A 27,716-nucleotide genomic window follows, 5' to 3' on the forward strand; every position below is an offset into this window, starting at 1 on the left:
CATCATCTGGGGATATTATTAATAACAGATGCAGATGTATTCTACTAATACTTACAGGGCATGCCTGATCACAGTACTCTCCTTGCCATCCAGGCGAACAAAGACAAAACCCATCCACTGGATTGCAGGCTGCTCCATTGTTACAGTCACATGTTTGGTTACAGTTAAGACCCCAAGTTCCACTTGGACATGGAATGGAGCAGTCAACCCCCTGCCATCCTAAAGAGACATGCAACAGAAACAACGTTCGGTGATGTTTCCTCAACTGTCATTGTTAGAAAAAAGAAAAATGAATGCAGAGCTACGGGGCGTCCATTTGTAGTATGACACTGTTCTCTACAGCCAGCAGGTTAATAAGCACAGCTTGTATCGTGTGCACTTTCCACACAGACTGAATGGCCAAGATTCTCTGTTGCACCTAGGATCTGTAAGGTGCAATAGGGTGGAGGTGGCAGGGAGGAAGAGCACAGAAATTGCAGCTTTCTGATTCTCGCTGGCCCTGGCAGATGTTAGAGCAGCCTCGAGCTAAGGTGTGCCTGCTGGTTCTGACTCCTAAGGGCCAGGAGTTGGGTGGGGGAGATACAGGAGACAGCTATGCTGGCTGCACCAGCTGGGGAGACCTGGGGGCTCTCTGGCCCCAGCACTGCTAAGGGTCTGAGGCAGGGAGAGAATCTGGAACAACCAAGACCTTTTGCATACTGAAGAGCTGGTATACAACATAAGCGGAAGAACAGTTACATGGCACTGCTGGTTCTTTACATTCTATTTTGGTGGGAATGCTCTTTAATATAAAGAAGCTAACACACACACACACACACACGACACCTAGCCATTGAGGCTCAGCTCTTAACTGCCAGACACCGAGCGGAATTCAATACGCTGCCACTACATGTAATGGAGTTTAGCAGAAATACCATGGTTTATGCACTGTAGTGAAATGGAGTTATACAGTGATTGATTAATTCCTGCTTGAAATGCCAGCTTTTATTATTGTGTGCAGCGTTGTTGTAGCCATGTTGGTCCCAGGATATGAGAGACAAGGTGGGTGAGGTAATATCTTTTACTGGACCAACTTCTGTTGGTGAGAGAGACAAGCTTTCAAGCTTACATAGAGCTCTTCTTCGAGTCTTTATTATTCTTTGCTTCAGTGCGAGTTTAGGGCTCAAGCCTGCCATATGAGGCCATACAGACATAGCTGCCTGTCAGGGGCAGTGAGAAGATGCACAATCCAAAGAGGGCTTGGAGAAGGCACTGTGGGTCAGGAAGGCAGAAAGCCCCAGAGCTCCCCACAAAGGAGGTGCCGCAGTCTGCAGAGAGGTGTGTGCAGGGCCGGCTCCAGGAACCAGCCGACCAAGCACGTGCTTGAGGCGGCACCTTGGGGCAGGGCAGCGCTTGATTATTTATTTATTTATTTATTTTGGATTCGGCGGCGTGGTGTTGGGGGGGGCAGCGCGGGGGAGGGAGCGGGGGCTTCGGGCAGTGCTCGGGGGGGGCGGGGGCTTCGGGCGGCGCTCGGAGGGAGGGCGGGGGCTTTGGGCGGCGTGGTGCTCGGAGGGGGGGCGGGGGCTTCGGGCGGCGTGGTGCTCAGGGGGGCGGGGTCTTGGGGGGGCGGGGGCTGGCGCGGCACTCGGAGGAGGGGTGGGGACTTCGGGCGGCGCGGCACTTGGAGGGGGGCGGGGCTTCGGGTTGCGTGGTGCTGGGGGGGCGGGGATTTCGGCGGCGCTCGCGGGGGCGGGGTACGGCGGGGCAGCGCTCTTCTTTTTTGCCTGGGGCGGCAAAAAAGTTAGAGCCGGCCCTGGGTGTGTGGATCTGAAGGATGGCCCAGTGGCAATGCTAGCCACATCAGGGCCTGTGTTTGGGGAAGCACTAGGGCTGCAGTTGTGGAGGTCTCTGGTTGGAGGGAGGTTCCAGTTACCCAGATGGGAGCCAGCCTCACTCAATCAATATTTGCAGTAAGTTAACTGGGTAACAGCACAGGGCTAGACTGGCACAGCCCTTGCTCGGCCACACAGCGGAAGAAGAGGAGGGAGGAAGGCCTCAGATTGTGGGAGAGCACGAGCTACTCACCCTGAGAGAAAGGGGCAGAGAGTGTGAGGAGCCCTAGCTCTGCTCCCTTCCATTTGCCAGCCAGAGAGGCAGTCCAGGTGCACACCAGGGAGTGAGCTGCTACACAAGACGCGGAGAGGTAACTAATTGCCCCTAGAGCAATGGGCACTGGGGGAGGAGTTGTGACTCTGAATCACAATTTGTTCGCTGGTCTGCTAGAGAGGCAGTGCAGCTCCACACCGCCCCTTCATCTGGGCAGATTGTCAAATGCAATCTGGCCCGTAGTGAACCCTGCCATTTCAGACTCTTTCAGAAACACATGGAGACAGTTAATAATTTACAAATGGAACACACTGGAGCTGCTGACGGCGCAATTCTGCTTAGTTGCAAATCAATTACAATTTACATACAGTTGCATTGTTTTAACTTAAAAGGGACAGCGACATTTACGGCACCCAATGCAACCAGCAGCCAGCTCTTCCATCTGAATTACGTTTACCTTCTTTGCAAAGACACAAGCCATCCACGGGGGAACATGCACCATCATTTTTGCAGTTACATACTGACGAGCAGTTGGCTCCATAGGTTCTGGCCCCACAAGTAATGGAGCAATCATCTCCCTGCAAACCAAAATAAAACCAGTGTCAGGCAGAAAAATATGGATTTCAGGAATTTCTCATCTGCACATAAAGGAGGCTTTCACTTTCAGCAAGGTACACAGCACACTAAGACTTGATAGCTTAGTCTTCAGTGCTTGAACAGTCACCTCTGAGTCCTATGATTATGATGCAATTAGTGGTTTGATTGACTTGGAGGAGAGGGACAAGTTTCTGGCAGCCATTCAACAGGAGGCATGAAAGTTCCAAAAACAAACTGCCTAGAACAGATGTTAGTGCATTAACCAAAACATCGCTTACAAAACACTAATCACAAAACACAGAGTTTGAAGCTCTGCAGAGCTCGGTCGCACCTGAGCCGACACAAATGCTCCAAAGAAAGGATTTTTCAGTAACCGAAGCCTAACAGAGCTCATGTGTATGCATCCACCACAGATCATGGACGTGAAAAATTAAGTAGTGAAGTGCATTAGACCTTCATATTGATACACTAACCTAGCTGGCGCATGAATTTGTTTAGGGCTGGACTGTGACTTTCGACAGAGCCTTGAACAAGGGGTGATGCGTAACCTGAATTGCTGGAGAAGCAGCTATGGATGCACTGTGACTCAGACACCTCTCTGGGTGACAGCCCGGCCCCTGTTTCTGCCTAGCTCTGGGGTAGGGGCTCTAGTAATTTGGCCTGCATTAGCAGTAAATGACAGTGTTCCCTGAGCTGTCTCAGTTGTACTGGTCGGCAAGTAGGGAGATGGAACCAAGACTTTGTCCATACCCTCTCCACCTGCTGCAGCAAGGGAGTAAAATGGTGAGCAGAATCCCCTTAGTCCTGTATGCCCAGACCCAAGATCTGAGAAGCTCACAGAAGTGCACAGGGAAAGCATACCCCCCTCTTCTACTCCCTTGTGCAGCAATGTTGTGTAAGTCACAATAAGCTCTTAGACTGAAGCTCTTCTTCAGTGAATTCCATTAGAATATGCAGTTATATGTCACAGAAAGCCACCATGCACTGCACTGACACCCACATCTTAAAGATCAAAGGTGCAGATTTCATGTGTGTAAGCCCAGGAGAAGAACCATCACTCCTTTGATGTGACTATGCATTTATCAGCAGATACAAATGTACAAAATGTCAATTTGCTTAGGCTCTAAAAAAATACCACCTCACCGGGGGAAACTACGTATTACAGCACTAAGCAGCAAATAAGACATCAAAAGGAAATAGGGTCAGATTTTATAGTACTACAAATCCACAGATGGTTAAGAGAATTTCCAGCTTTCTATTGTACAGTAAGAGACTGTAAGTAAGAGACTTTCAGCCTTCGCTGTACAGCGAACCCTTGTTTTAAGGGGATGGTAGCTAGACCACACAAATATGCTCTGTCCAGAAGCAAATCCTATAGTCTAATTTTTTAGCGAATGCTGTGTTTGTAAAAGGTGATGGCTTTAGTGGAGACCTTAGTGGAGAGAGAGAGAGAGAGAGAGAGAGAGAGAGAGAGACAAGGCCCCCCAAAAACGTTTGGCTGCACAGAGGAGTCGGTTTGACCGCCAGGGTGTCTGAAGTGCTCTCTTCACCCACACTGCCATATGTGCCTCCAGACTGATGTGGGGGAACCAGGAGTTGATCTGGATGTTAGAGAGGCATTCAGTCTCTATGCCCGGTCAGTCCTTCGCCCTTCTGCTGAGAGCGACAATGCGGTGGCCAATTAGTGCCACTTATAGATCCGTTTGTTGTGATGTGGAAACCTGAATGAGATTTCCAACTCATTTCACACAGGACATGGAACAGCCAGTGGTCACTACTAATTTTTGATGACTACAACCTGTGCTGGATTAGAACCGGTGATCTAGAAGTAAAAGCGATTTTCTTGTAGAAGGAAAGAAAAGCAGAGCTATTTGTAAAGTCTAGTGTTCAGTCACCCCACTGTGGCAATATAGGGCATGGATCTAAAATGCTCCAGTAAGTAGGATGAAGGTGTGGCCTAGAGATGGAGTGTCTGGACTTCTGGTTCTGTTGCTAACTCGGTGACTATGGGTATGGAGATGCAACATCCCCGTGTGCCAGCTGTACCATGGATACCAAGGGGCAGATCCTCCCGTGGTGCAAATTCCCTGCAGAGTTATCACTATCTGCACCAGCTGTAGGTCTGGCTCCAATAATATTTTCCCACTTTAGTCACAGGGATGAGGGGGGTAAATGTTTATAAAGCACTTTGAGCTCCTAAGAAGAAAGGTGTTATAAAAAATGCCCAGTACCACCATGACAATTCAGCCTTTACTCTAAAAGTCTTTGGGTTTTGGGGAGCATTAAGGTACGTAATTTAAGTACACCTCTACCCCGATATAATGCTGTCCTTGGGAGCCAAAAAAATCTTACCGTGTTGTAGGTGAAACCGCATTATATCGAACTTGCTTTGATCCGCTGGAGTGCGCAGCCCCGGCCCCCCGGAGCGCTTCTTTACCGCGTTATATCCGAATTCATGTTATATCGGGTCACGTTATATTGGGGTAGAGGTGTATACTGTACTTTGTGGCTTAACTGCAGTTAGCTACTTTGTCCCTTCGCAGTTACATTTATTGTGTGAACAACCTTGAATTAAAAAAGCAAAACAGAACACCTTGTCTCCCCCACCTAGCTGGCTTAATGAGATTTCTCTCCCTGGTTATAACTAGCCAGACCTCCAGAACTCTCTGAGTGACAACTGCCACATACACTTAACTTCTTAATTATATAATAGGAAAATGCACTTGAACTGTAGCACTGGCACTAAGATATTATTAATTATAAATGCAGAACCAGTTATTAACATTTTGAACTTGATTTGGGAGACTGACCTGTGAATTAAATACATTAAGGTACTGTTAAAGATATGTAAATTCCATGCACCTCTTCCCACCTGCCTCACTGGATAATATTGCAGTACATTTCTATCCAGTTGTTAATGAGTTATATGTTCTATTAAACTGGTATCAAATGTTGTTTACTGGATCTTCCCTCTTGCAATATGGCACTTTATATTTCTATCCTATTTAGTAAAATTAATCAACAGCTGTGCACCTTATGTTGATGATTCTTTTTTTTCTGTGAAGTTCAGAAGGTTAATGAGTGTAGTGAAAAGCCTGAATCTGGTATGTGAGATGGGAAGGAATAGCTAATTCAATCAAATGTACACCCCTGAAAACATTACAGCTATATTAAAAAAATCTAGCTATAAATAACCTGATATTTAACGTCTCTCTTCCATACCAGACTGATCCATATGGACATCATAAACGTTCAGAAGCGCTTCATTTGGTTGCTCCAGTATTTCAAGTTGAAGGCTCAATTCATCACAATGTATGCCCCGTATCCATCCGAACGAAACTTTATGGCTTTAAGGGTCAAATCCGACTCTCACTTACGTCAATGGAAAGACTCTGACTGGCTTTAACGGGAATTGGATCAGCCCTAATTCAGGAAACCGTGACATTAAAGTCCATCTCCCCTTGTAAAGCAGGGTCTGCCTGATTCATGTCCTCTCACTTCCCACAACATCTTCTTCAGGCCCAATCCTGTGACATACTGAACACCTCCATTTAACAGGAGCAGAGGCTACTCAGCCCTTCTTGGCATGCTCAGCAACTAAAAAGAACAGGCCCTTCATTTGCTCTAATTCTGAACATGATGGGAACATCACAGTGCACCAAGCATACACACATGGGATGTCTGGCACCATTGATGCCAAAGAGTTGACTTGTAATCAGAATGAATAGTTGATTAATAGTAACAATAATACAGTAAATATTAGCTAATTGTTGCTAAAACTAAATGATAGGCTTTTACGTTCCTTGGCAGAGATTTGGGCATGCAACGCTCATTATTGTTAATTCTCCCCTAAGTATTGATATGCTAGGTCCAAGGAACCAAATTCCATCAATAATGCAAGCTGCCAGTTCACATCCATCAGCATCAAATATTAATAGACTCATGAGGGCCAGAGCATCCATCTTCCCAGATGGCAGTCGATAACATGGCTTGTTTCTGTTCACAAGTAAGGTGGAGATTTCCTTTCCCCAAAACAGTTATTGTAAAATGGGAAGCAGCGCTTATAAACACACCAAGGCTTTAAGTGCTATTGTGTGAACAAATTCTGGATCCTGAAAGAAATAAGCACTTTTCCTGTTCATGATTGCCTTAACAGCATGTGTAAGCTTATTTGTTTCTGTTAAAGGCGTGCTCTTGCTACACCTTAAACAATGGCGCTCACATTTTAACGGCCTGTTACAAAGCTCATCGAAGTCCACAGAAAGACTCTCACTAACTTTAATGCCCTTAAATGCCTAAAAAGCAGCCTTCGGGGGGGGGGGGGGGGGGGGGGAAATATTGGAAATTGGTATCCAGTATTCTGATGCCAGCTGTGATTCTAAAATGAGCAACTGTGCCAAGCACGAAGCTGTGGCCATAATTGGTGGCGTTTGTATTTTGAACGTTTAAGAGATGAGAAATTAAAACTTTGAAAAGTGGATGAAATCCAGCGGAAAAGTTTACACTGCGGGACCAAATCTAGATCCATTGAAGTCAATGGGAAAACAGAAAATCAATTTTCCACGGCTTCTGCAATGCAGAAGGCTAACAGAGTTGTTACTGAATGTGGCCTTAAGTTCACATTTTAAAAACCTAGGCGACAGTTTTGTGTAAGTGTTCTTAAGGTCCACGCAGCACCCTCATCGCCTAGCAGAATCAATAGAAATTTAAGACATTTACTGTCCCACATATTTGGGCCAATAATAAACTGTACTCACTATATGGCTAATTTGATATTCTGAAAACTGAAAGATTTACAGAATATTTTTTTGCACCATGTGAGTTATATATGCAGCTCCTCTCCACCACAACATGAGATGTCCCACGCACAGGCCCTCTGAGTTTACAATGCATGCATAAAATGGTTGCAGAAGGGCAAGTACAGTGCATTAGATATGTAGAGCTAAAACAGATCAGGAAGACAAAATATGGATGCTGTTTGTGGCTGGTGTCTGTGTGTCCAGATAAGCGGATTGCTATGGATTTACTCTCTCAAAGTACATATTTATATGTGCGTATATACATAATAGGGCACACCAACGTGCTGGTATACAGGATCTGTGCACTGGTGCAGATCACAGATACAGCTCTGTAATATTTACTTATTTAATTGTGACAGTTACAATCAACCCAAAGTGGTTCTCTCCAAACATTCCCCCAAGGTAAACATATGGCATCCAGCAAAGTGAACTGGTGGAACTGACTAATTTCCCTAATGACATTCCAATGGAAATTTTAACGTGCTCTTCTTAGGCACATTAACAGAAATATGAAACTTTGAACTTTTTATCTGTTTTCTCCTCCACCCCAGACTCCAGCAATTTATTCATGACCTTACGATACAACATCTTTAGTTTTCCAGACATAATGATGTCCTCCGGCAGAATTCCTTTCCCCTCTGGGCGATACTAATTACTCCCTGCAGATGTTGTTATTGGTGCTAATGATAAAATGCAGAAAAAAGGTTAGTGCAACAGCCATAAGGTTCTTGTTACTAGTATAATCTAGGGTTTAAATTTGCAGATAATCACTGTTCCTGAGAAAGGACACATTTTCCTTTACTCGGTTTGTTATGTCATTTGATGTAGCTGTGCCAGATATTTAAATACACATACATACTGCAGTAGCCACTGGGAAACCTTTTCCAGTGACAGTTTCACTTCATTATTTCACTCTTTGCTTTTCTGAGATGGGGAGGGGATGGGAGAGGGAGGGTGATGCTTGTTTAAAGAGGGAATTTAGTGCTCCTGAAAGTTACAGGCCTTGAGGGTCCTGGAGACCGAAGTCCTCTATTTAGTCATAAAGCAGTTTCAATACGGCATCAGTGAAGCCTTCCCCATTCTACTCCTCTGAGGACATCATATCTCTTCTGGAGACATCAATTCTAGAAGTGAGGGGTGAGTTCAGTTTCTCCACACCCAATCAATCCCAGGGCGTTCTAGCGAGACTAAACACAACAATACCAATTAGTGCCACATGTGGCGGTGATGCATTTGGATGTGGGTGCGATGTGTTGCTTTTTCTTCTAAAATCTGACCCCTTTATCCCTTGCTGTTTAAATTACATGCTCTTACACTGATTTAGCAATGGATGTAACTGACATTGGCATTTACTTCACCTCTGAATTTGTCCTAATATATTAATGTATACAGTAGATATCATAGTAAATGCAGAGTTCAAAAATCTGCCTTCCTGGTAATAATTCTGAAATTTAGTGTATTGTAAAAGGGTTTTAGTGAAACAGAAACAAAACAGAAAGCTTGACTTCCTGGAAAGGGTTAGTCAGCAAAATAAAACATACTTTGAGTCCTGTTGGTAGATTTATCGTGAGATCTGAGATACAGGTGCATAAATCCCAAAGATCAGAACAAGGAAGTACTGGCTACATTTCTAATGGTGTAACAACCAAAGCCCCTGCTGTGCATAAACAAAGCAGAGAGAATTGAGTGTGGAAATTGACAACAAAACTAAACACTCTTTGGTGTTTTTTTTTCAATGCAGTCTGGATGACAGTTGTATCTAGTGAATTGTTGTGAATTGGAGCCCAAATGTTTTTTCTATGGGCCTATTTCTGCCACTTTACTCATGGTGGGCAGTACTTTACTCCACAAGCAGTCCCATTGAAGAAAATGGGCCAGAACCTTGAATGTGGCCAGACTGTGCTCTAAGCTACCTTTCCACTCCCCCATTGGTGCTACTTTATTTCCCAGTGTCAATTAGAGCAGCCTAAGGGCTGCTCTCGGCTACACTAGCAGTTCCCTAGGGATGTGCCAGTTTCACAGAATAGCACAAGCTATTCTGGCCACACTCTGTCCAGTGCTTAGCACTAACACACCTCATGCATCAAAGGTGCGAAATGTTCTGGCTCAATGGAATTACTCGTGGCATGAAGTAATGGTCAGTGTGATTAAAGGGCGGCAGAATCTAGCCTTGTGTGATTTTTTTCCTCCTTCACATTATCAGTTACAACAAATTTTCAATAAAAATAATTAATTCTGCATATTAAAACAATGGGCCTGATTCCAGGAGTAGTTTTATTCCTATGATCCAGCTCATCTAGACATGCACGTTAAACAAAATACATACAGAATTGAACAAAGATAATGGGCCAGATCCACAGCTGGTCTAAATCAGCATTGCTCTGTTGACTTCAATGAAGCTAACCTAATTTACACCAGCTGCATGACAAGGGAGGGCAGAGAAAGTACCAAGGCTGTTCCATGAGCTGCTTTCCTGCCAGGCTCTGGGAGCCCCAAGGAGAGCACAACAGAAGCTCACCTACCTCTGACTGAGCTCAGGGAGTGCCTAGTAAAGGAGGGCTTCCCTTCCTCACATCACTGCCCAGACCACGGCACACAGAGGGGAAAATGAGAACCAACAACCAGCTAAGGCTCCCTGATTCTCTGATCCAGCCCTGGCTCAGGTTAGCTCAATCTGGGGGTGGCTCTAACTTTAAGAAACCATACCACCAGCTGAAGATAGCCAGAGCACACTGCACTCCGGCCCCATCCCACTCTGCTCCCTGGACAAGGAGGACGATGTAGGAGCTGGCTATGCCAACTCTGCATCTGCTGTGAATGCCTCCATGTGGGGGAAATCCCCAGCTGGGAATTAGGAGTGGTTTCTGCTCATTTTGCACTGCCAAAGTGGCACAAAGGAAGGGGCACGGGACAAGGATCTGCCTCCAAGTATTGATTGCAGCCTCTTGCCTTTTTGGAACTAGTACATTTGGCCCCCAACTGAGAAGGCTGCACAGCTCTGCAGTAGGGAGGTCAGCATAAGCAGAGAGCTAAACGTACACTCTAGCACTCGAGAGCATCCTGTCGTTTTTGCAACACTCCCCGGAGGTCCAGAAGTCAATGACTGGAGTCCATCATTTCACAGATGTAGTCTTTTTCTCTGTTACAGATCTACTAGAGAACTGGCAGTATTCCCCGACTTTGTTAACCACCTCAGGACACCGCTGGTGAGAGAATTCAATGGAAAGCAAATTACTTCTCAGAGAAACATTGACGTGTAGGGCCAGAAGGGACTGGGGCCTTGAACCTGGGCCCATGGGCAGAGCTCAGACCATGGCTGCCACCCAGCAGTTCACCTGAATAACTGGAGACGTTAGCCAACAAAGCGCTAGCTCACAAAGGGACCTGCCCACAAAGCACCCGAGTGGGGGAAACTTCCAGCATCGCTAATTGGCTGGGGAGCTCTATTTAAACCAGAAAGAGGCAAAGGAAGTTGTCTGAGAAACTAGAGGAATCCCTGACTGGTTGCTGCCATGGACTCTGCCTGCTTACCTGACTCCGGAGCCCTGCCTTCCTGCTTGTTCCTGTCCTCCTTATCCTATCCCCATCTGTTCATGGTCCCTGCTTTCCTGCCTCACTCCAAGTCCCAGTTCCTACGTCCCACCCTTGAGGCTGACTCCATCTCTGACCTTTGGTGTGGCACCTGACTAACCCATTAGACATGACTGCCCATGCCCCAGTCACTACAGGTCATGTAATCCAGCCCGCTGTGCCGAGTCAGGGCCAAGTAAACGCAGACCATCCCTGACATGTGTTTGCCTACCCTGTTCTTAAAAAACTCCAGTGATGCTGTGTAGGTGAAAAGTTGCTTTTTATGGCAATAACTGAACAGCACAGCGGATGCTGGCTTTAGGCTGAGGTACGTCACCTTTTGAGCAGCCAGGATGTAACATGACTTCCTCTTCAATCATCCCACACTAAGTACAACAAAAGCCTGTAGTACAAAATGTGACAATATACTGGGCCAAACCCTTTCCTGGGTGAGTCTACTCACTGCAATGGGCTTGCACCAGGGATGAATTTGGTCCATCATATTTTTCAGTGCTACGTATTTATGGTTCTACCAGTTTGAACTGGGCAATTTAATATGCATATATTGCATTGTCTACTTAACATAATTCTGGTCACTGATACTATCTGATCTGTGCATGTTCATTAAAAAAAAGGACCAGGGTTTCAGCTCTATATTGAATTGTCAGAATACTGAAGAGACACACTATAAAATCATGGCAATACCTCCGCGGTTAAGAATGTGCGCGTGTTAATACAAACATGTATATACACACACAGTAAATATGGCTTCAACACTAAGCCACGTTTAGCCGAAGCGAAGAACCCATTGACAGACAAACAAGACATGTCTATGCACGCGCACACAGCCTGAAAAAACAGAGACTAGTATCTGGTAGAAGTTCTGTTGCCCTCACGAGAATGCAAAATTATGCTAGGATTTTGGATTTACGTGCACTTTTCTAAAAAGGATAAAATCGAGCCCTCAGAGAGTTAAATAGAAAATGAAATGAAAAACTAACCAATGATTTACATTCTATTGTAGTGGTTTTAGCAACCCTTAAGTTTTCAATCTGGAATCTGAACTAGAAAGAGAATCAACTAGCAACTATGCAAAGACATGTCCACAGCTACGAAATAGCACCAATGAAGATATTTAAGTTTAGAAGCTTAATAGTTGGAGACTAAACAAACAATAGATTTCCCTGCAAAATTCGTATAAAATAACTCAGTCTGCAGTTAGGTACTGAGCCCCTCTGGTACTGGATGAGGCTACAGAAATGGAAATACAATTTGACATAGCCACATTGCCAATTAAAGGTGAAACAGAAGCAATATGTCAACTGGTAGCAAAGAGAAGCATTCTGAGTTCCTATATGAAACTAGCTCCTTTGGACCCACTTACAAAATTCTGGAGTATTGAGGTAAATAGAACAGCAGCAGAGCTTACAGGAAAAAGCAAACAAAAGAAGAAAGAGGAGGAGAATTGGGACTTGACTACTGCTGCTATCAGATTATACATGCTGCATGTAACTGAACAAGTATTAAAAAGGGGGACGACAGACATGGCTCATTAATAGAGGAAGGCAATTCTGTTCTCCTGTAAATCTGGGGCAATGCCATGGAAGCCAATAATTGATGCTAAAGTAAACCTGGAGTAACAGAGCAGAATTTGGCCTTCCCAGTACAGATTCAAAGCCTCCTCCACTGGAGAGAGAAAAACAAAACAAAACAAAGGAAGTTTGTAACGGAGATTTGAAAAAAAACTGCAAGGATTTCAAAGCAAGAGTCATAATTTCTCCAAACCAAGCAGAACCACTGTGAACTGCATCCATTGACCTTGCTAAATATTTCAGCACAATAGTTCACCTCTTAAAAAGCACACAACAAATGCCTGTGGGTGTAAGGGACCCTTCATTATGTCCCCTACAGCCAGAGGCTGATGTGAACATTGTCAGGTTTACGGACACAAAGATTCCCAGACAGTGTGGCTGCCAGTGATCCAGCAAAAAGGTCTAATTGGTCAGCAGAAGCTCCAGAGGGAGAAGGAGGACAAGTTTAATAGGCAGCAAACACCTGGTCTGTTGGTATAAAAGGCAGCTGGGAAACAGCTGAATCTGAAAGCCTGGAAATGGATAGGTGGTCTCCCAATAATGACCCTACTTTGGGATCAGGTTGCAGGATGTCTTACTGTTTTACATTCTGGGGCTGAGAAAAAACTTTCCTCTCTTGCAACTGGCCCTGATTAAACTGTGCCTGCCCAGCTTCCAGCTAAACCATTTCCCCCACCCAATTCTGTAGGCTGCTGCTCTGGCGGTGCCATCCCACAGGGGACCAAGTTTTCAAAAAGGCGTCTACAATGTAACAAAACCAGAACACAGTTTGGGATGAATGTAATGCTTGTGAAAGGCGCCAGATTGACAGTTCTAAGGGACGGAGTTCTCTATTTATCCACAGAAACACTTCAGCCCCGGATTGGTTTTATAAGCTTTGTCACATGGCCCCATCATTGACCTTGACCTTGAGGGTGAAAGGGTGGTTCAGTCTAGCAGCAAGCTTGCCAATCAGTGCCAACAGAGATGGGATTAGTGATGTGGACACATGCCCACTGGAAGCTGGACTGAGACCAAATTCATTTCATACAGGCCGTTGAACAGCCAACAGAAGATAATTTCCAATCTGTACTGATTTAGCCCAGATTTGCACCAGTAGCCAAGGGATGAAAGGCTTATCTCCTGGAGCAGCCAGTCCCCTATGACCACAAAAATGGCAAGAGCAGCCATTTTGGACATGCAGATCTTTTGTGCATGCAAGCAGATAGGTTAGCAAATTCAGAGATGATAATTTTGCAGGGGTATCAAGGTGGGACCCAACGAGGACCTTCTGTTGATCTCTGAGCATTCAGTGGGGGACTCCCAGGGATTACAAGTCATCCACCTGGCTGAGTCCATTTTTGCACAGGAAAGCCAAGCCTTCTTAAACCCTTTGCCACATTAGGCATCCTTGCCAATAACCAAATGAGAGTGGCTACTTCACCTGGACATGAACAAAGACAGTTCCTGGAAATGGTTTCAGGATGTCTGCTTCTCAAACGCAACTTGTGACAGGACGGTGGCCCTCCAACTGCTGGTCCTGGATGGGGAATGGTTAAAAACGAGCAAGGTGGACCCTTGTAGAGATGCTGGAACTTATTAGGGTAGAACGGTGTGGTAAAATATGGAACATGCCACAGAGGGCTCTCTTGGACACCAATGAATGGAGGCCTACAGGCAGGCAGTCCAACTGACAGAGAAACTTTCTGTATGACTTGGAATTATCAATGACTAAAAACACTTCCTTTCACCTCTATCTCACCAGAAAACTCCATCTCCCACATTCTGGATGAGGGTCAGGCTGGTGCAAGATGTAGTTGCCTGCCTCCTCCATGGTTTAGGTTCATAGAATCATAGAATATCATATGATATGGTTGGAAAGCATCTCAGGAGGTCATCTAGTCCAAACTCTGCTCAAAGCAGGACCAATCCCCTACTAAATCATCCCAGCCAGGGCTTTGTCAAGCCAGGCCTTAAAAAACTCCAAGGAAGGAGATTCCACCACCTCCCTAGGTAACCCATTCCAGTGCTTCACCACCCTCCTAGTGAAAAAGTTTTTCCTAATATCCAACCTAAACCTCCCCCACTGCAACTTGAGACCATTACTCCTTGTTCTATCATCTCGTACCTCTGAGAACAGTCTAGATCCATCCTCTTTGGAACCCCCTTTCAGGTAGCTGAAAGCAGCTATCAAATCCCCCCTCATTCTTCTCTTCTGCAGACTAAACAATCCCAGTTCCCTTAGCCTCTCCTCATAAGTCATGTGCTCCAGCCCCCTAATCATTTTTGTTGCCCTCTGCTGGACTCTTTCCAATTTTTCCACATCCTTTTTGTAGTGTGGGGCCCAAAACTGGACACAGTACTCCAGATGACATACCAATGCTGAATAGAGGGGAATGATCACGTCCCTTGATCTGCTGGCAATGCCCCTACTTATACAGCCCCAAATGCCACTAGCCTTCTTGGCAACAAGGGCACACTGTTGACTCATATCCAGCTTCTCGTCCACTGTAACCCGTAGGTCCTTTTCTGCAGAACTGCTGCCTAGCCATTTGGTCCCTAGTCTGTAGCAGTGCATGGGATTCTTCTGTCCTAAGTGCAGGACTCTACACTTGTCCTTGCTGAACCTCATCAGATTTCTTTTGGCCCAATCCTCTAATTTGTCTAGGCCCCTCTGTATCCTATCCCTACCCTCCAGCGTATCTATCACTCCTCCCAGTTTAGTGTCATCTGTAAACTTGCTGAGGGTGCAGTCCACGCCATCCTCCAGATCATTAATGAAGATATTGAACAAAACCAGCCCCAGGACCAACCCTTGGGGCACTCTGCTTGATACCAGCTGCCAACTAGACATGGAGCCATTGATCACTACCCGTTGAGCCCGATGATCTAGCCAGCTTTCTATCCACCTTATAGTCCATTCATCCAGCCCATAGTTCTTTAACTTGCTGGCAAGAATACTGTGGGAGACTTTAGCAAAGCTTTTGATACGGTCAAGCAATAACATGTCCACTGCTTTCCCCTCATCCACAGAATCAGTTATCTCATCACAAAAGGCAATTAGGTTAGTCAGACGTGACTTGCCCTTGGTGAATCCATGCTGACTGTTCCTGATCACTTTCCTCTCCTCTAAGTGCTTCAGAATTGATTCCGTGAGGACCCGCTCCAGGATTTTTCCAGGGACTGAGGTGAGGCTGATTGGCCTGTAGTTCCCCGGATCCTCCTTCTTCCCTTTTTAAAAGATAGGCACTACATTAGCCTTTTTCCAGTCATCCGGGACCTCCCCCAATCGCCATGAGTTTTCAAAGATAATGGCCAATGGCTCTGCAATCACATCCGCCAACTCCTTTAGCACCCTCGGATGCAGTGCATCCGGCCCCGTGGACTTGTGCTCGTCCAGCTTTTCTAAATAGTTCTGAACCACTTCTTTCTCCACAGAGGGCTGGTCACCTTCTCCCCATACTGTGCTGCCCAGTGCAGTAGTCTGGGAGCTGGCCTTGTTCGTGAAGACAGAGGCAAAAAAAGCATTGAGTACATTAGCTTTTTCCACATCTTCTGTCATTAGGTTGCCTCCCTCATTCAGTAAGGGGTCCACACTTTCCTTGACTTTCTTCTTGTTGCTAACATACCTGAAGAAACCCTTCTTGTTACTCTTAACAGGTCTTGCTAGCTGCAACTCCAAGTGTGATTTGGCCTTCCTGATTTCACTCTTGCATGCCTGAGCAATATTTTTATAGTCCTTCCTGGTCATTTGTCCAATCTTCCACTTCTTGTAAGCTTCTTTTTTTATGTTTAAGATCAGCAAGGATTTCACTGGATTTCACTCAACAAATTTGTGCTCTAGTCCCTCCATTGGTTCCCAGTGCACTTGTGCAACGAGTCTTGGGCATTGGTCCTAATCTTCAAAGCAATTAACAGGTCTGGTTCCAGCTACATTACAGACTGCATCTCCGTCTATGAAGCACCAAGACAAAAACAATTAACTGGGCAGTGCAGATCACTAAGCCCAGAACCAAGTGTGTGGGGGCTGGGGATAAAGCATTCTCAGTGGAGTGGACCTGGCTGTGGAACGAACTTCCAGACAAGGTCAGATTAATTCAGAGTGGACAATGTTAGCATCCTCCCTCTCATTCAGATCCATAACCTGGGCATCATCTTCGATGTGGCCTTCTCTCTAGACCCACACATCCACAATGTGTCTAAATCTTGTACTTCTTTCAGTACAATATCTATATCCACACATCTAAAACTCTTATCCAAGTCTTTGCTACCATGCATGTCAACTAGTGAAACCTCCTTCTTTCTGGCCTTGACAAAAGCACCTTGGTTCCTCTAAAATCCATTCAAAACACTGCAGCCAAAAATCATCTGCCTCGCTCATTGGTTTGATCATGTTATTCCTCTGTTTGCATCTCTCCATTGGCTCCCCTCCCCCTTCCACCACCGCAAATTGGTCTTCACTTTTATAGTCCTTCATGGGTTACCCCTGTCTCACATATGATCCCTGTCTCTTAACTTCCTGGGTAGCTGAGATAGTGGAGATGGGTTCAGATAGGCACTCCTTCGCTGTGGCAAGATAACAAGCCACAGCTGACAACAATGCCCAGCAAAAGAGGCAGAATACAGGAGAGGTCACAAAATGCCCCATTTTGTGGCCTCACTCCACCTCAGACAGTTAATCCCCCTAGGGACAGTTATATGACTATAAGGGAAGAAAACAAAGGAGGGGCAATAAATGGCATGTTGAAAAAACATCCGGGGAGGAGGAAGAGTGCAAAGGCTGATGGTATAAAGCCAGGTTGCTTCCTTATCATGCTCCAAGCTCAGACTCTGGCCACAAAAAGTCCTTTTTATTTTAGGGACCTTGATGCAGGGTGTTTTTTTTGGTCTTGCAACTGATTATTGATTCAGCCACACCTTGCTAGCACCTGAGCAAAAAGCCACATGTGCAGCCTCTCTGTCGGCGGTTGCCACCACTACTAGCTGTTCACCTTCATTCTGAAGAAGTGGATTATGAATACAAATGGGCAAGCAGAAAATGCAACTTGTTTGTGCCATTATGTAATTCGTGAAATAAGACTGGACAAACTATTTTTGTTGCCTGTAATATTCCAGTTGATTCGACAATCGCTGTGCCACAAAACCTTCCCCGCCCCCACCAGCCAGTAAAATTTATATTGGTGATTGGTAACAAAAACACCATGATAAAAGAGTTGAATTTATTTTATACTTATAAATGAAAAGAGCTGTTCACAAAGGGGGGTAACCGATATGCTCGGTAAATCAAGGATAAAAGGAGAGAGGCTCTATTGAAGATTTTTCCCCCTCTTTTTTTTTTTTTTAATCTTTTGATGAGGTGCCCTGTTGCTCTGAGATGAGCTTCCACTGAAGTACTTTTAGAATTGCCTCAAAGAGAAACTGATCATTTAAATAAATTAAAGACCCCAAAACAGATCCAATATCTCAACCCCAGGATCATTTTTCATAACAAGAATCCTGTGAAGTTTATAAAATACCTTTACTACTGAATCAAGGGTTTATAAGACCATGAAGAATCTCATTCATTTGCCAATATTGCTTCTGAAATGGTGAAGGATGGTACATTTATAATAAAGATGAAAGCAAATATGTGGAAGAATGTGATTCTTCTGATACATTTATATTTATCAATCATGAGTGTTAGAGAAAGCATTGGCCCTTTAAATTCCTCCTGATCTGCATGGGATTTCTACCCTGCTTGGTAAATTCAGCTGAAGAACACTAAGTTTCTGTAAGATGCTCCCTTCCTTCAAGGAGGAGGAAATTTTAAAGGGCCAGAACTGGAGAGTGGGTACCAGACGTAGTTCTGTTTTGCAGAAAAAGTATGAGGGAGATTTGGTGTAGGTTGAGATAGTTACACCACATACTGCAACGTGACAAGACATGAACCAACATTCAGGATAGAAAGACAGTCACTTTCTGTACGTGCATCTACACAGTCAAGGTAAAAATACCAAGGATGTTCTTATTTGACCCTCTCTACCATGCATCGTTGCTAATTTAAGTTAAATTCTGGCACAATGCATCTCTTCCCCCCAATTCTTTCCAGGAGGTTATTATCTTCACTATTGTGGTCCCAAGACTCTTTGCTCTCAGGCCAAAGTGATGGGTGAATAAGGGCTGCAGATGAACGAATGGCTTTCCTCTCTTTTGTGTATTCCCTTCAAGGATCCAGGAACAGATGTTGTGTGCCAGAGTCCAGAGGGAACACTCAAAAGACCACTTCAGTCCCCCAAAGGCCCACTTCAGTCCCCCTTTACAGATTTAGAATGTGAAAAAAGGTAGTTGGCGGTTTTATTCATTTTGGTGTGGGCTGTGCGGGCCTATCTGTTTCTTTTACAGGAGCTGAAAACTGGCCAGAGATTTTTGTTTGTGTTAACTGATAGATTATTTGTTAGGTTTGTTCTGTATATTGTAGTAGATTTCTATGTAATTATATTATACAGTGTCTACCCTGTTATTTATGGTGTGTTATAGCGGACAGATTCTACTCCAAACATGTGCAGAAATGTATATGTAAACTCAAAGGCTGAATTTGTTTCTCAGTGTTGGACCAAGTATTGCATTCAGAAACTACCACTTAACACACAAAATTAAGGATTCAGACACACTTGGGTCCAAAGTCCTCAAAACTTGAAGTCCTTCTGCAGACAAAATCCTCAGTGAGCTCAATGGGAGTTACATACACACAAGGGCTTACAGATCAGGATAGAATCTAAGGACATCCCTTTATTAATATTTTTAAAATCCAAAATATTTGATGGAGTAATAACAAAAGATTCAAATGACTATAGATGCATAATACAGGATCATAACTGGGCAAGCCTAAAGGACTCAGAGGGATATTCCAAAAGAAAAGTCATCTCTTATAAAGAGATCATTATTTTTATAGTTTCCATCCCTTTCCTTACCATATAATACAGGGATGGGCCTGTATCAGAACTACCAATATAGTCAAGAAAAAGAAGTGTCAGAATGAATTCTTTCATTTCGGTGATGAAGTGCTAGCTTTGCTTGCCAGCACGCAGGGTTCAATAAAAATAGACAGGTCTTCAAAAAACTGCAGCATAAATAGATGAAACCTTTAAAGCAATATAAGTTCTGTCATCCAGATATGAAATATAGACTTTGCGCACCCACCGAAGTAAAAGCTGACCAAACACTCCATCTACAAGTGTTAAAGTTTGCTGAAAGTGTCTTAGCCTGAGAAATGTTCTTATGCCGTATCTCCTTACAACACCAGATAGCAAAAAAGAATCTGAAGGTAAATACGTTTTTCAAAGGAAAAACAAAACACCCACAAAGAAACAAAGGCATAAAGCCAAGTAAGATCTCAGTAGCTAGTTAACCATAGTTTCTCAGAGAGCTGCAATTATTTGCAGAATGGAGAGTGTGAACTTTTCAGCCTGATTTCAGCAGCATATATAATGACTTGAGTAACTGGAAAGCTGATAGGTATGTGCTGGGGGTTGGTTTCAAGATTTCCTTGCGAGACAGAAGGTCAGGATTCCTGTGGTCTTCTGTCATATTTAATTCATATCCTCTGGCCTTCTTTGCCTCGTTTATTGAATTACAGAAATAAAATTCAGTGAACCAAAAACAAAAGAAGAAGGGTCAGGGCAAATCCTGACTTCATTTACACCCCAGTAGCACCATGGCCTTGCGTGGGCTTGTAACAGTGTAAGTGAGGGCAGAATCTGGCCTTTAGACTTTTGGAAAACAGACAAAACGCTAAAAACTTGAGAGGGGAGGACACAGCGAGTCAGTGTAAACCCTACTGCCACCTCCACAATTACTTTCAAGTCATTTATCACGAGGAATACAGAGTGACTTTCTGTGGCAGGGGTGAGTGGGTGGAATTTCTACCAGTAGAGAAGTTTCCTCTGCTTTACAGTGGCTTCCTGTATGTGTTTATCAGATTCTTCCGTATCACTAGGGTGCATTCCCAATCTACAGGTACGGTTGAGGGAGGGCTTTTCAAATCCATGATTGGTGCTTAAGCAGCTCAGTTATCAGGGGCTGTCCTCATGCATGTTTATTAAAAGTGCCGCATACTAACTTCCCAGTGGGCTTGCTTGTCATTACAGCGCTCCACGGTTGTCTTAACGGCACAGCTGCGCCCCTCAGATCCCCTGCATAGGAGCGGCTCAGCAGCTGCAGGATCAATTACAGCCCCGATGTTGCTGGAGCAGCTGTGGAGCCAGCTCTGCAGCCAGCAGGGAGACGATCCTGTTCCCCTCAACTCCCATGGACCCCCCATCACACAACCCACTTTCTGCTTGTACACTGGGGCCAAGATCGGAACTGAAATGTATTAATAATCGTTTGTCTCCCCTACCCAATGCCCCATTACCTCAAAACAGACAAAAACACTTCCATTTGTATCATAAAGAAGCCACCGTCTGGGCCACCTCACCACATACACATGGTATCCTGCCGCCGCCGTCTAGGCCACCTCACCACATATACACGGTATCCTGCCGCCGCCGTCTGGGCCACCTGACCACATACACACGGTATCCTGCCGCCGCCGTCTAGGCTACCTCACCACATACACACGGTATCCTGCCGCCGCCGTCTAGGCTACCTCACCACATACACACGGTATCCTGCCGCCGCCGTCTGGGCCACCTCACCACATACACATGGTATCCTGCCACCACCATCAGACAAAGTTCCTATCTGCTGAAATTTGCCATCTGCCCTATACATTAGCAGATGTGTAAAGATACGGACGTAGGCATGTCCTTGGTGGCTACATTTAATGTTTGGAACCACAGGACATCTGCAGGGCTAGAACCGATAGACTTCAGCACCACAGCACAGACTTCTACCTCTTGAGCTAACAGAATAATTCTGTCACTTTCAGAAGTAATTGGCTGTTATCTTCCATGCTAGCCATGAGACAGGGATGTGACACACACCTTACATGTGAGTTACATATTCATCTGAAGACTCTGTTGGCAGTGGGCTAGCTTCTGTTCTCACTTCCACCAATGTAAATCTGAACTCTGTTACACTAGTGCAAATCCACAGTAAGCGAGGGAAGCAATTAACTCCAGTGAGTTATTCCTGGCAAGGTCAGGACTCAGTTAAACACAATTCGGAATATGGGAAAATTGCACAGATCAGTTAGGTTTTTCAGACATCCCTTAGGGCTGGTCTACACACAGTTTTTGTACCACTTCAACAATATTAGTCTAGAAACCAATATTGTTAAAGTGGTCTAATCCCCTAGTGAGGACAGAGTTTTACTTACTGTACATTTGCAGAAACAAGCAATACCCCTACAGGCACCTTTAATACCAGCATTAGTCACTTTTTGGAGACATGTATGTGGAGATCTGGCAGCAGACTTTCATCCAAAATGTCCATCAAGGAAAATAAAGAGATAAAATGATCTGAAACCCCATCCAAGATGTTTTAGCTGGCCAATATTTTGCTTTGGCATTTGAATTTTTAGAAGTGGCACACCTAATAAATATTTTCACAGCGATACTGTACGTTTTTATTTTAAAACTTAAAATCTGTTTAACTTCCAAAAATTTAGCAAACTGCTCACACGCATTTCAACTTATGGGATGGCTGTATTTCCACTTAAATACATTTAGCAAAGGTGACCAGATGCTTTGTGTTTTTAATGGCTTGTTCTACGTCCCAACAAAATGTCCCAGATTTGGCTGCATTCGCAGATGACTCATTTTGAAACCCTGCCCAGCTGCCCTGACACAGACGAGCCATGGCACAGTTAAAAAAACAGACCATCTGTGCAAGAGAAGTGGGTAGAGGGAGTTCTTTGCCAGGAAAAGGCCCTGCCATTTCTTGGTCACTACTCTCTCTAACTATCCAACAAACTGAAACGTTCTGGGTCCAACCTATCTGCCTTTTCAGCTATTGTACATTCAACAGCTTCCTATCTTACATGAGACCTTTTACCTTACCCTGCTATGGAAACTTCTGTTTAGATCCAATACTTTTGCAGAACGTCTGATTTTTATCTCACATTAATTCTTTGCAATTACATGTCACAATTGCTGCCCTCTGGGCTACAGCAACCAAGCTTCTCATTAGGGGGAAAAAGCACGAAACAGTTCATTTATGCCAACCCCGACTAATTAGTTCTGTCCAGTTCCATACCAGCAGCACTCTATTGTCTGTGCTGCCATGTGCCAGACACCCACATTCAGAAACACTACATTCACACCCAGGGCTGCTGGAGTCCAAGGGCAAAATTCTGCTCTGACAGCTCCCCACTGCTTCGGCCAGAGCCGTGCGTGCATACCTGGGGCTGAATCTGGTCTCAAGCCTGTCACTGAGATGATCTGCTTTGTGACATGAGAGGGTTCTGGCCCCACTGCATCTACAGCACGACCTGCAGGCTGCTCCATGGTGGAGCATTAATATTTGCTCCACACCCGGAAGACGGAATGTGCCGCAAAGCTAGTTCAGCGGGGGAAAGGGGTTCGAGGTGGGGAGAAAAAGTGTCTGAGAATCTGCCGAATCTTCCTTGCAGCCTATATTCTCTAGCATCTGAAAGAACTATTGTAACTTGATTCATCTGGCATGCGTATGAATGACAAATACACTTCAGAGGCAATAAATTAGCAATTTCAAGGCTTTACATGCCCTCATGGACTAATTGCCAGAGATTATAGTACATTATGAGAAAGCAATGATACTAATGCCTAAATATGCTTCAGTGACTATAGAGCTATCCTCAATAACCACGCTGCTTCAATGTCTGTGCAAGAAGCCTCTTCATTATGAGATTAAATATTATTTTGAAGCAAGGTTATAGGAATTTACTAGGCTTCATCTGTGCAGTAATGCAGTCTGGGAGCAATATATCTCGCAATATATATTTTTACTAATAGGAAGAGTAAAGGATCCCAAAATATTTGTATGTTGTAAATCTGAATGGTATTCCTGGTAAGAAAGAGGATCTTTATTTTACAGTTGCTATTAGCATGCTGTGGGCCTGATTTCTCCCTCTTTCTTACACTGGTTTCACAGTGGTGGATAGACTCCTGATTTATTCCTGTGTTAATGAGTGGAGAATTAGGCTCCCTGGGCTATATTTTTCAAAATGCCTAAGCAAGTTAGGTGTCCAACAACCACTGACTCCCCACAGGAGTTAGGCACTTACCTTCCTTAGGCACTTTGGAAAATCCTACCCCACACATCTAAAAATATATACTTCATTGAGACAACTGCTAAAAAGCAGACTGGGACTCCAATCCTCAGGCTCAACTCAGAACCTGCAGTAGGGGACAAAGGAGACTTAAACCATCGCTGCACTCCCCCATTTCTGGAGACAGCAGCTGGGGATCATCAGAACAAAGGACCATGAGACCAAATTCCTCTTTTATTGTTTGCAGGCACCCCATGTTAAATACCCAGTTATTTCTGTCTCTCTCTCACCATATATCCTGGAGCACAGGTGCATTTTCCTGTCACACTACCACAATCTGCACCGTTCTGGCAAAGGCAGGTGAACTGGCAGCCTTCGCCATAGGATCCAGGAGGACAGGTGTCGTTGCAATAGAGTCCGGCCGAGCCAGCTTTACAGGTACATTCTCCAGAGAGTGGATGGCAGCTAATGAAGAAAGACAGGCGTTAGGGAGAGATACAGATGAATAAACAATCCTCTTTGTAAATAGCAATAACACCTTAAAGTAGAAAATTCCAAGTCAAATATCTGCCAGAGTTAGATTATAAATGACAAAAAAGCTAAAATTTGTTCAGGGCAGCTATAAAAGGCAGGAAATGAAGGTGACATGACGCCAACCTGTCACAGGCATTAAGAAACCTGCAAAGAGCAGAGGATTTCACACACCGTGGCGTTTGCTCTTCTCCCCCATTCAAATCAATGTGAGATCTGGCATAGACCTCAATGGAGGCCTCACATAAACGGCAGTATTTAGGCACAATATGGTCAGTTTAGGATGGGCAGGGGCTCGGAACAATTTGAAGGTAACAATAAACTAAAGGAGGAGGAGATCGCTGTGTAGTGATCAGAGGGGAAGGGAGCTCTGAACAGAATCCTTCCAAGCCTCCTGGCACAGAGGTGAGTGATGACAGAAAGGGCAGCTAAACTAGACACAGGGAAAGTAGATGGGGACACCTCTTCTCTCGCAGAAAAGACCATGCCCGCAATCCTCAGCTACATCAAATGGGGCTCAGCAAAGCCACGGTCCTGAAGCTGTGCACAGGGCTAGAATCAACGGGAGTCCTGTGACAAATTCTCCGCTGTGCAGAGAGGCAAGCCAGGGCCTCTGTGAACATGACACAACAGAACTCTCTAAGGTACCTGAATGCTGAATAGCGAGTGTTTCCACTAGCCATTAAGGGCCTGAATCCCATTTTCACTAAGGCCCCTTGGCACCCATCTGGTAGCCAGTATAAATAAAAATCAAGCTATGAGGGCTAGATTGTGCCTGGTCCTCATACCGGTCCCAAGGTGGGTGAGGGACAAGCATCCTTCTTCCCTTTGTCCCTGCATGCCTCCCCCCCACACACACACCATGGAGCAGCCAGTGGGCACCCCCTTGTGCTTCCCCCCCCCCACTTCCTCCTCTCTGTGCAGAAACTGCTCCCTTCTAGCTCCCCACATCACCTTGCCGCTCCTCTACACTGACCAGTGAAGCCAGCTGGATGCAGAAGGTGTTACATGCTCCAGGGGATGAGGTTCTCCTGGGTGCTGGGGTACTCAGGGAAGCACTATGCTCCGTCTGGCCCTCTGCACCATAAGACTGTGGTGCCTTAATGGCACCATCTGGCCCTCGGGTAGAGAGAAGAGGAATAACTTTGCGACAAGTGGGGATTTCCTCTCCTATTCTCGAACATAAAATCTATAAAGAGAGAGAACATCCTAGGAATCTTTTTCCTGGTTCCTACCAATCCAGACTCTATTTACTGCTTATAGTTACTTGTTGGCATGGCTTGATTGAATGGGTTTCTTCGTAGCTATACCATTAATACCCTCTATGTTCATTTGAAAGGTAACCTCATAAAGCCTGGCTTGTGAGCCTATTTTATGCACTCATTGGTAGAAGAGATTAGTCACATATTGTTGTGACTAAGAATCACCACATTTTGCGACTGTCATATGTTTCATCATAAATAGTGTTTTACTGACTAATTAAAACAATTCATCAGCCTAATGAACCACCAGCCATGAAATTCTTCTGACAAAGCATCCCCTGAAATGATGGTTGCTCACGCAGCACCTCTTAACATTTAGATAAAAATAATAAAAGCTCATTTTTTTCTCCCTGTGCATCTATTCATCATTATCTAATGGGAGCAGAAAGCCAAACATTAAAGGAATATTTCTGGAAAGGATTTTTTTTTTTTGTTTCTTTGGTTTTGTTTCTACTGCACGTATTATAGGGTTTCACCGGTGCGGCATCTGTTGTCTAAATTAAATCTTTCAAAAATAATATATGATCACAGCAGTTTGAATCAGTCTATGACAATTCAATTGAAAATACTCTACCCCGTAAGCATTTCTGCTTGAAGGCTGGCTCCTTTATCAAATAGGACAGCTTTTTTGCATGGGATGCAGGCTATTTATTAAGGGCAAAATTCATCCTAACACCCGCAACAAAACTAGAGTAAACTGGCATTGTGCAGGGAGCGGCAAAAGAGTTGGGGGAATGGAATCCACCCCCAGGTCCACTAGCAGGTATGTGGAAGCACTGTCACCCCTCCATGGATCCAATTCCACTTCCAGACTGGAAGAGGGCAACGATCTTGCACATGCCCGACAGAAGCTTGTGGCCTCTAGATTCACATAATCAGCCTTTTCTTCCAAAGTCCAAGCATACTAGAGAAATGAGACTGTTTTTTTCCCTCAGGCCCGGCACTCGTATTTCTTAGGATTCTTCGAAAGGTATGTCCTGTATGTTCCATTAAAGAGTGCTGCTACCAGAGAACCAGGAAAATCCTCTAATAAAACTGAGCTTTATGGTATCTTTTTTATATTCTGTGGAAGTAGAAACAGTAGGTGAACATCCCACAGAGATACAGTGCACTGAAACATAACATTAATCTTTGATAGCCAGGTTGTATTGATGGACAGCCTTACTCATGGGCTTAGATTGGCTCTATGCCAGAAGTCAGAAAACCTGAGTTCTCTTCCTGATTCTGCCAAGACCTTGGTCAAGTCACTTACCCTCACTCTGCATCTCAGTTTTTCCACCTGTAAAATGGGATGATGATGCCCTTTGAGATTTGTAATTGATAGCACCATACAAGTATTGAGATATTATTGCTGAGACTCTGGTACTTGTGAACTATACTACTGCATTCTAATGTCAGTAGAGTTACATAATAATCTAAATGAAGCCCCTTGTCATGAAAACAGAGAGAGATTTAGGAATCTCCTTTTCTGTTTCTTCTTCTTTGTGATCACCATTCTGTAAAAATCCAGTCCATGTGTAAACTTAACTATATATATAATTTAGTGAATTTAATTCACCACATACAGTAGGTCAAAGTGACACTGTTTTAGACTTTAGACACTGGAAGGTAAAAGTTTTAAAGTAATGCACAGGAAATTCCATTAACAATCAGATAGATGTGCATAGTTCCTCTCTCCCCATTTTGAAAATGTCCCCTTCAAGCCCATCTGTCTACATTATGCTCAGGCAGCCTGATGGATAACATGTAAAAGAAATTTCTCCCTGCCAGCCAATAAGCTGAAATTAAGAAACACAAACAAAATAGCCAATCCAATGAGCTGGTAAAGGAACACGAGACCTGTGGACAAATCGGAGAAGGCAATCTCACTAACATCTGCTTTTCAATCTCTTGCAGCAAGGGGACATTCGTTTCCCCTCACGCTCTTGCAACATCTTGCAATGTGTGTTTCTATGTTAAACCGAGTCTTATCAAATATGATTACTTAAAATGTCCCCCCATGTTAGGCAGGAGAGATGTGGAAGAGACAGAATGAATGCAAAGGGCCAAACATGTCCCTGGCACCAGGCCCAAGTAGCCAGGCTGGGGGCAGGGGAGAAATGGAAATGGGGAGCGATCTCCCCTCAGA

General features: G+C 44.6%; 1 protein-coding gene across 2 annotated transcripts in view; it reads right to left on the bottom strand.

Annotated features, from left to right (window-relative positions):
• MEGF11 (multiple EGF like domains 11) overlaps nt 1-27,716 on the bottom strand; it is a 246,274-nt gene that overhangs the window by 70,771 nt on the left and 147,787 nt on the right. For both annotated transcript variants that reach the window (XM_026648563.1, XM_024205469.1), the window contains exons 9-11: nt 24,086-24,260; nt 2,546-2,666; nt 56-219 (exon numbers count right to left, since the gene is read on the bottom strand). In XM_026648563.1, coding sequence (XP_026504348.1) covers nt 56-219; nt 2,546-2,666; nt 24,086-24,260 — 460 coding nt within the window. The remainder of the gene's footprint in view (nt 1-55; nt 220-2,545; nt 2,667-24,085; nt 24,261-27,716) is intronic.

This window comes from Terrapene carolina, unplaced genomic scaffold (genome assembly GCF_002925995.2).
Source record: "Terrapene carolina triunguis isolate 2854851 unplaced genomic scaffold, T_m_triunguis-2.0 Scaffold67, whole genome shotgun sequence".
Taxonomy (NCBI): domain Eukaryota; kingdom Metazoa; phylum Chordata; order Testudines; family Emydidae; genus Terrapene; species Terrapene triunguis.